This window comes from Lycium barbarum, chromosome 7, assembly GCF_019175385.1.
Source record: "Lycium barbarum isolate Lr01 chromosome 7, ASM1917538v2, whole genome shotgun sequence".
Taxonomy (NCBI): Eukaryota; Viridiplantae; Streptophyta; class Magnoliopsida; order Solanales; family Solanaceae; genus Lycium; species Lycium barbarum.
The window spans coordinates 99702263-99711595 of NC_083343.1; the positions used below are offsets into that span (position 1 = coordinate 99702263).

Sequence of the window (9333 nt, forward strand, 5' to 3'; positions counted from 1 at the left end):
GAAGTGTATTTTTACAGCACAGTCACACACTGTTGTAGTGACAACCACGGTGCATTTGACATTGATATATTTGCATTATATTTATAGTATATTTTCAGCATATCTTGAATGTGTTGTTATTTATTGTGGTTAATTTGTTATTTTATTATTTTTTCATGTTTTGTTAATGTAAAGTTTCAGTATATCTTGACACATTCCAGCTGAAATTGATGCAAAGTTTCTCCGTATGAGATACGACGCAAATCGACAAGGCAACCCTAAATGCATTTATTGACAACGAGCAACCACCAATACCTGTCAAGGCTACTGTTGATTATGATGCAGTGATTTTAGTAGATGTTCAGGAGTAGATTTGTAGACAGAACAGTTTATGTTTTAAGTTGTTTTTTTTTCTCCAACTTTTTTTTGATGTATAACATCATTGTTGCGATATTATTTTTTTGAAGATTTTAGAAGAAATTTTATGTATTTTGGTAATGATTCCGCTTGTGGTATAGTCTAATCGTAGATTTGAATTCTGTTTTTATTACATTTATATTTTTCTTGTATAGTTACTGCTAAAAAATTACAAAGTGCATTTCAATATCAAGTTTGTATTTCGTACATGTTTTCACTATATTTTATTGATGAACCAGGAAGAGTTCTATGCATTTTCTCTATATATTCATGGTACACTTGAATTCATTATTGAACCATAAAATCCATTTTTCTATACAATATACTTCAAAAATTAAAGAACAATTTTAATACTTCTAAAATATTTACAAAATACAAGTGAAATATATTGTAAATATATTCATTACGATTCAAATCTTACGGGTCAATTAGAATACACTCAAAAATACAATCACAATACAGATAAAATACAGTGAATCAAAAGCCACCCTTAGGGATTAAAGTTTTTTTTATGGAGTCAAGTTTTCCCATCTTATTAAAGTTACTAAATAATATTCAATATCAGCTTATTGCACTCAATAACTAATATTTTTGATTTTTAATAATGTAATTTCATTGAATATTTTTAATAACGAACACAAAACCGATGGTCATAGCATCAGGAGACAATCTCAACTTGTCACTATGCAATTCAGTTGATGAACAAATCAAGCTTTGCATGATTTATGGAACATTAAAAAGAGATTTTTTTTAGTTATATTTTGGGGAAAAATATGAAGAGAGTTTTTGAATTCAAATTTTATGTGTATGATTAGATGTTGAATGAGATATGTGATTAGATATGGAAGAGAATGAGATTTGCGTGATTTATGGAACATTAAAAACAGATTTCTGTTTAGTTTGAAAAAGATTTTCCCCCTTAAATAGAGGCATTATTTGCTCAACAGTTCCGTGTATTTAGTCTATATTTTGGCTATATTTATGCGACGCGTCCAAGACCTAAATATAGGAAAAACCAGCTACGAATTGTAAATAATGAACTTGTAGTTATAGCTTGTTATAAGCAGCTAAAAGGTAGCTATTTGTGAAAATTTTACATTATATAATATGGCCAAAATAATATATTTTTATCCAATTAGAAGCTTTAAGAAATTTAAAGAAGAAGGGAGAAAGGCCAATGCCTTCAGCTAACTTAAAAGCCCAAAAAATAGCAACCCAAACTTAACATATTCAGTTCACTCCAATAGGGTCCAACAACCCAATTCCGCCAACCCAACAAAAAAGCCCAACCCATCAGCCCCTTTAGGATTATTTCAGAATACAAACACCTAACCCTACTTCTCTCATATTTTCTTTTTGTTGTAAAAGTGACGCCTGCCCTGTCACCATCATAGCAGATAGACGTTTTGTCTTCTTTCCACTTTGATGAAGATATTTTGACTTTCAACAACTTTGGCCACGTGAACGTACACTCTATTTCGTAAAAACAAACCCCTGTACTAGCGTTAGGTGTTCTTAGCTCTCACCATTTCGAGACAATTTTCTGCTCTCCCTTTTTCTTTATCTGTCATGGCTACCAGCTTTGCTATGCCTCCAACGTTCAAATCTGAACAGTCTTTGACCCATTTCAAAATTGTAATCTCTCAAATTCCCGCCCAATGAAACCCTAACTATTTCTTACCCCTATAAATAGTTGCTTCAAGTTCATTTTCGAAGAGGTTTTTTTGGGGGGAGCAGCCTCACAGCGCTTTTTTACCTTAGGTTCTGGTCGCCACTCCTGCCTTCAAAAGCTCTTGTTTTCTTCTCTTTTTTTGCCTCCTAAAAATATGTTTTATGTGTTCTATCTCTCGTTCTTCAAACTCTGTTGAGTCTTAGCTGTTGGTCGACCTTTGCGTAAAAAATCCACTGCTTGCTGCCATCTTTTCTATTTCTAAAAGCTACTTGAGTTCGAGGTCGGAGTCCATCGAATCCAAGACCCTGCACCCTAGTTCACTGCACCACAAAAAGGTAACAGCTGACCCTTTTCTTCTGTCTAGTCTTTTTGATAGAAATGTAGTATCGTGCTTAGAAAAATCATATCTTAGGGGTTTTATGTTATTTATGGTCGAATCCATTTTTTTTTAATGAGAAGAACATGATTGTCGTGTATCAAGCTCTCATAGAGAATCATGTTTTGTGATCACTGAAGCATGTTTCGTTGAAGTAAATGCCTTCATTTTTCCTATATAAAATTCTGTGGGTATTGTAAATGGCATCAGTCATTGGTTTGGAATTTGAACTAGGACTCATATTGCCAGTTTCTTTAGAAACGCTGCTCATTAAGTCTTTTCTCATTTTTTTTAAGTACAAATAATTATTTTCCTTTATAACAAAACAATGACTAGGGACATGGTTTGAGAATATGTGCTAGTTCATGGTTGTGTAGTAGTGTAGTATATACTATTCACGTTTGTGAAATTGTGACCAAAGGAGGGTGTCTATCTAATATTAATGACCTTCTTATAATAAGGTATTTACATGAGATGTGTATTTCACTTATCCCTTGAACCATAGATACCTATTCCTCTGACTAAAATTACTTTATATCTTGCTATGAAGTTTGATGTTTTGTCATTGTTGGATTTTGCTTCTAATTCTTATTTCCTCTTCTTTTACATGTACACTTTGAAGCAAATGGAGTCTTAATTCGGGACTCTTTCAAAACGGAGTCTTAAGATGAGACTCGATGCTGTCACTATATCCTTGCATGGAATCGACACAATCCTTATTCCTTAACATCATCCCTCAGCAAGAAAACAAGTGAAACTCGCTTGAGATCCTCATCCACTTTATTAGCTTATTTCTCTCATTCCCTCGAAATACATCGAACAAAATTTGAGAAGAGGGACGAGAGAGATGAAAAATAATCCTCTCTATTCCTTTTCAGTTGTTATTATGTTATGTTTGCTTCCTTTCTGTGATTTTTTAACTTGTATTATGTGATACTTATTTATCCTTCAGTTAATAGGGTAGTTATTTTGGTCTTCTAGGAATTTCCACTTAGTAGACAGTTTTAAACAGGTAACTATACCAAAACGTTAGGCCTATTAAGCTTTGATAATAATTTATTGAATCCTTTCAGTAAAATCTTTTGTTATATAGTCCCAGAATCTTTAATTTTGTGAATTTGTTAAATGTTTTCAAATGGGATTATTTTTGTTTTAGGTAATCATTGGGTAATACTAATTTTCTTTTGGCAATTAATCTATCCAAACGTTTGTTAGATCTTAAAACCAAATGATGTAGCTTGCAAAAGGTTTCTTTGACACTTGAAACATTTTCTTTATTGATGTCAAATTGATTGGCCGCTTACATAAAGTATTTTGAGTCCAAAGTGCGTCGGCCTTTTGGCCTAATTTAGAAACAATTTCTACCTTTTTCTTAAAACAATTTCACTGAGTTTGGAACCCAGGATCCGTTCCATTTTCGAAATTTGGCCAAGTTTAATTTTGTCTTATATTGGTAATCCGTTTGCTTTGTCTGTTTGTTAATCATGTGTCATTTTACTTTCTTATTTTGCTTAATTCATAGTACTTTATATAATTATTTTAATCATTTTAATTAATCTAAGTTTGGCCGGTTAACTGTAATTATGGATCTTAAAGGATGCTTAATACCTTCCCTTTAGGATAACTAAGAACTCTTACCTAGAATCACATTAGTTAAGTAGACCATTAATCGGAGTTAATTTTTTAGCATTTACTTAGTTAATAATTAAGTGTCTTAATTCACTTTTAAAAATAGATAGGTGGCGATTCCTTAAGTTAGTAATATAAGAATCACCAATAACAGTACTCCGCTTTGATCTGGTTAAAATGGGGTATAACAGTTTCGACGAGTTAGTGAGTTGTTGGAAAGAGTAGAAGTTGTCCAATAGCTTTCACAACTTTTGCAACAAGTAGGCTAAATTATTTATACACATTTTAACAGTTGTTGCAACATATTAGTACAGAAGATGCAACAACTACAAAAATTGTTGCAAGGGCAGCCCGGTGCACTAAACTCCCGCTATGCGCGAGGTCCGGAAAGTGGCTGGTGAAAAAACAAAAAAATTCAAAGCTTAAATAAATAAAAATTTGGGGTTGGGGTTGGAGTGGGGGTGGGGACAGGCTAGCGAAAAAATCAAAACTTTTGAAAAACAATTTGTGGGGGGGGGGGGGGGGGAGGGGCTGGTGAGATTTTTGGGATTTTTTCCCCACCAATTTTAAGTAATTAGGATTTTATTAAGTTAGATCAAAGCGTTAAAAATAGAATTTGGGGAAAAAATATTAAAAATAAGTTTAGGATCAAAGTGTTAAAAATAAAATTATTGGACAAGTCCAAAAGCGTTTAATCACTAATCAAATTTTATCACCTTTACTCAATAATTAAAACTTGAGTTACCTGTACTCAATTTTAAAACTTTTTATCACCTATAATTAATTGCCCCCAACAAAACAACTCAATGAAAAATAACTTAACAATTGAAATCTTAAATTTGCTGGTAGTCCAGCAACTATTGTTGGTGGTCCGACAACTTCAACAGTAGAACACTCCAATTCCGTTATCTTCTCCTCCAACTTCTTGTTGGAACACTTAAAATTTGCAATCTTCTTCAACAAAAATATCTTCTCACTTCGAAGAGATTTTTCTTTGCTTTTCAAATCGTAGATTAATTCTATTGCTCTGGGAGGAAACCTTGGCTCTTCCCAATCCCAAAAACCACATTTTTCGTGCCTGAAAAGAACATCATGTAAGTAACATTAGCCCAAATTATATAGCAACATAATCAACCCATGAAAATATACATACCCCACTTTGTGAACACTTGTAAAACGTCGACCAGCATTATGTGGAGTCCAAGCCGTTAAATGTAGGGCATCAATTCCACAGAAACACCTTCTAATAGACACAGAGCTTTCTGACATTTTCTTCAACGATTCCGAGTCAATATTATTCTTCTTCAATCGAAATTAGTGAGGGAGGATTTCCTTCTAATATCGTGTTCTCTGTTTAGGATTTCCTTTAGCACTTTTTACCCTAGACCCTCAACATCAGAAATCGTTAAAAGAACAGGGAAGAAGGTAATAAAAACTTACCTGAGATTTTTCGACAAATCTCCTATCGAAATCGATACCACCGATGGGTATAGCCGGAACCTAGCAGAGAATTTTGGAACTTGAGTTTCCAGGTTCTTTATTTGGGATTGTAAGTCATCTGGATGATGACCGAATTGAAGATTATGGGATTAGGTTTTATTTTAGTATTGTGATATTTTAAATGCCACGTGGCATTTTTGGAATTAACAAATCAGTTTTAGATTTTTTTTTATCTCAATAAATATAGGTCCGTTAATCCTTTTTATAACGGCAAGATATATTTGCTACACTTTTTTTACGAGGGGTATATTTGCTTCATATTTCATAGTTGAGGGGTATATTTGCCCCTTTTCCCATTTATCAATAATTTTTTCAAATTTATCACTAGGCTTCTGTGTCCTGGTTGTTTATCGTAAGCAATACAACCTCGTGTATTGCCTAGTATCTCTGGTAACTGTCAAGTTCCAAATTAATCAAAATAAACAGGATTATCTTTAGGGCAAAATGACTTGATGATAATTGACAAATTTACAAATCTTAGACATGTACGCATCTCACGAACTGTGATTGTCTGATTAATGCAACTTGAGAGATGTCTATTCATATGCAACTGTGCGACATATGTAGAAGACGATCAGATTTACTACATGAAAAGTCTTGAGGTATCAAATTACACTTTTATATTTATTAAAGGTTAATTATGCTTAGTCAAATTACACAGAGATCAAAACTGGAATACATCTATAACACAAGGGAATAAAATCGCTATTTGCCCACAAGAAAAAGAAAACTAAATGGTGTCATAAAGAATAAAGAGACTTTAGTTTATTGGCTAACTTTGCCCTCGATTAGTCAAAGTGATCAAATATACCCCTCCGTTAATTAAAGTGTTCACTTATACTCTTAAGTGGATGAAAATCCTCAATTCAACCAAAATAAACAGGATTATCTTTAGGGCAAAATGACTTGATGATAATTGACAAATTTACAAATCTTAGACATGTACGCATCATATTATAATCCGCCCCGACCCACAAAAAATGATTTCACCCCACCCAATTATGACTCACCCCTCTCACTTTCATTTTTTTGTGCGGATTGCCCTTCAAAAGCACTGGTCTTTAATTTTTGCCTCTCAAATTGGCGGTCTTTAATTTTTGTCCCTTGCTTAATACTTCAAGGTTTTGGGTTCTAACCCTAGCTCAGTTAAAAAAAAAAAAAAAGAATTTCGCAAGACAGATGTTTGGATTCGCAAGGCAGAGTTTTACATGCAAAACTCTACCTCATGCAAAATTTTGAATGGAAAACTCTACCTGTAGGCAGAATTTTGAGTGAAAAACTCTACCTGCAGGCAGAATTTTGAATGGAAAACTCTACTTGCAGGCAGAATTTTGAATGGAAAACTCTACCTGCAGGCAGAATTTTGAATGGAAAACTCTACCTGTAGGTAGAGTTTTTCGTTCAAAATTTTGCTTGAAGCCTAACTTTAGCTCGAATAGGCCTAACTTTTCTATAAAACTCTGCCTTGCGTTTTTTTTTTTTACTGAACTGGGGTTCGAACCTCAAACCTCATATATTAGGTGAAAGGCAAAAATTAAAGACCACCAATTTGAGGGCCAAAAATTAAAGACCACCCCAAAGGCCCAAAATAAGGGCATTCCTGAGAATTTGCTTGATAGCCCAATGGATGAGACTGAACTTTCAATTACAGCATATTATGCAAGCTGAGCTCTATAGGTTTTACCTGCGAACCACTAACATGGCTAGTAAGAACTAACAAGTTAGCTCTAATATTAATGGGACAATAAGCTTTCAGGTTGTTAAATTAGCATCATGTTCTCACACTTAGTGGCTTTCAATGAGGATTTGAAGTCCACGACATTGCTTCATTATCTTGTTATGTCCCGATGTAAACTTGAGAATATACACCAGTAAAATCTAGCAGACACTTAGCTATCACCCTACCAATTTGTGGCCAATTTTCGATTGACCAATTTGTGGCCAATGAATGTTGTAAGCTATTATCCTTACCCCCTGTTTGGATGGTAGTTTCCCGTGGTTCATTAATGTATGGTTTTGTAGGAAATTATATTTGTTTCCATTGTTCTTAAAATTATGTGGTATGGTGTTGTAAACCCATGGTCCATGCCATGGTTATATAACCATGAAAAGTCCCAATTTTTGTAACCACGGATTTGGTGATTTTTCCGTGATTACATATTTTATTTTCCCATTATAACCCTACTTATATTTTAAAATTCCTATTTAATCCTTTACTCTAGTTTTATTAATATATATAAACTAGATGTTTAATTTTGCCTCCAACCCTCTGTTTTGCCTCCAAATCCTTCAAACGTCTGACGCCAATTAATTACACTGTGAACTCCATTGGCAGCGAAATTCAATTGTAACCGTATGTTCTCTTCTTTGTCTTACTGCTCTCTTTGTACTTTGTTTTGAATCGTTGTATAAGTGAAGTATGCTATTATCTAAATTATTTTAATTATGTAGTTGGCAACTATGCCGAAAAAGTCAAAAGCAGACTCAAGTGATACAAAGGCTTCAGATAATTCTTCAATTGTTTGGTCACAAGTCATGGATGATGTGTTAATTGATGCGTACCACCATGAGCACGTTGACGGAAATAGGGTTGAGAGGCGGGCTGGATCATTTGGCAAGTGCCATCAACCGTCTTTCAACACTACCACTGATTCCAGAATCTGAGATATGGGCAATGGTAAATGAGATGGGATTGGAACCGACTTTGATCACAAGAGCTTATTCATATATTTGTCAACATGCAGATTTTTGTCGAATGCTGATTGGAGCCCCATGGGAAGCACGCAAATCACTAGTGTTGTCCGCGATGTGTGATGAAAATTGAGTTAGACTAGTATTCTTGATCTTATTATTATTACCTAGTAGTGGGTTTTATTAGTAATTTATATTTTGATGTGATAAATTTTATGTTATGGATTAAAATTGTTGAATTGGTGTTTTCAACTATTATATCGTCACCAATGCAACAGGTATTTCTTGTGGTTGCTTTCAGTTGATTGAGGCTTATGGTTTGCTGGTGGATTCAAACCAATTGTCTAAGTTGTCGTGTATCTTTATCCAACTTATCTCTTTTGGACATTTTTGATATCTTTAGTAATTTATTTGTTGATACATTCCATCTGTACAGTGCTTTTAACTTCGTATATTGTGTAAATGTACTGAGATTGAGGACTTATCTTCTCTATACGTGGAATACATAAACTTTTTGTTTCATATTATTGGAGAAGTTTTTTTGCTGATAGTTGTTCATATGTTTCTGGAAGAATTAAAGGTTATAGAGTCAAAGAAAAAGAAAAAGAGAACAAAGCAGTTATTTATTGTCTTTTAAATTGGGATTATCCTAGTACTTGTTGATATTTTTAATAGTTATATTAATTAAGGGTATTTTAGTAAACCTACATGTTATTATACAGCACCATACAGTCAAACCAAACAATAAGATGGTTATTAAACCACAAGAAACGATACAGTGTATCCAAACATTGTGTTCATTAATACAGTACAATACAGTACAATACCATACTGCACAACACCATACTGTACATTAATGAACCACGGGAAACCACCATCTAAACAGGGGGTTAGTTCTCAGACCTTTTCTTCTTTCTCCCCTCTCTTTGGTGAGTGAAGTGATGAAATAATAAAAGTTGGTCAGGTTATATTTGGGTGGGGTGAAATTATTATTGTGGGTCGGGGTGGGTTATAATATGGCATGGGTATTTTAAATTAAATGGGTAATTTTAGCCGAATTGGGGATTTC

At 33.7% G+C, this 9333-nt stretch overlaps 1 protein-coding gene and 1 long non-coding RNA gene across 3 annotated transcripts; one reads left to right on the forward strand and one right to left on the reverse strand.

The window, feature by feature from the left end:
• The first annotated feature begins 1578 nt into the window (after positions 1-1578).
• LOC132603636 (uncharacterized) lies at positions 1579-3555 on the forward strand. The gene is made up of 2 exons (XR_009568470.1): positions 1579-2403; positions 3067-3555. It is a non-coding gene; the product is annotated as an uncharacterized LOC132603636 (long non-coding RNA).
• A 1206-nt stretch (positions 3556-4761) lies between these two features.
• Positions 4762-6736, reverse strand: LOC132603635 (uncharacterized). 2 transcript variants are annotated; one of them, XM_060316772.1, is made up of 3 exons: positions 5514-6736; positions 5227-5423; positions 4762-5151 (listed from the first exon to the last, which is right to left on the reverse strand). In XM_060316772.1, the coding sequence occupies exons 2-3, from the start codon at positions 5340-5342 to the stop codon at positions 4854-4856; spliced, it is 414 nt and encodes a 137-aa protein (XP_060172755.1). In that variant the 5' UTR covers positions 5343-5423; positions 5514-6736; the 3' UTR covers positions 4762-4853. The 2 variants fall into 2 exon arrangements, with proteins under 2 accessions (XP_060172755.1, XP_060172754.1); XM_060316771.1 differs by having other exon boundaries at positions 5227-6734.
• Between the last annotated feature and the right edge of the window lie 2597 nt (positions 6737-9333).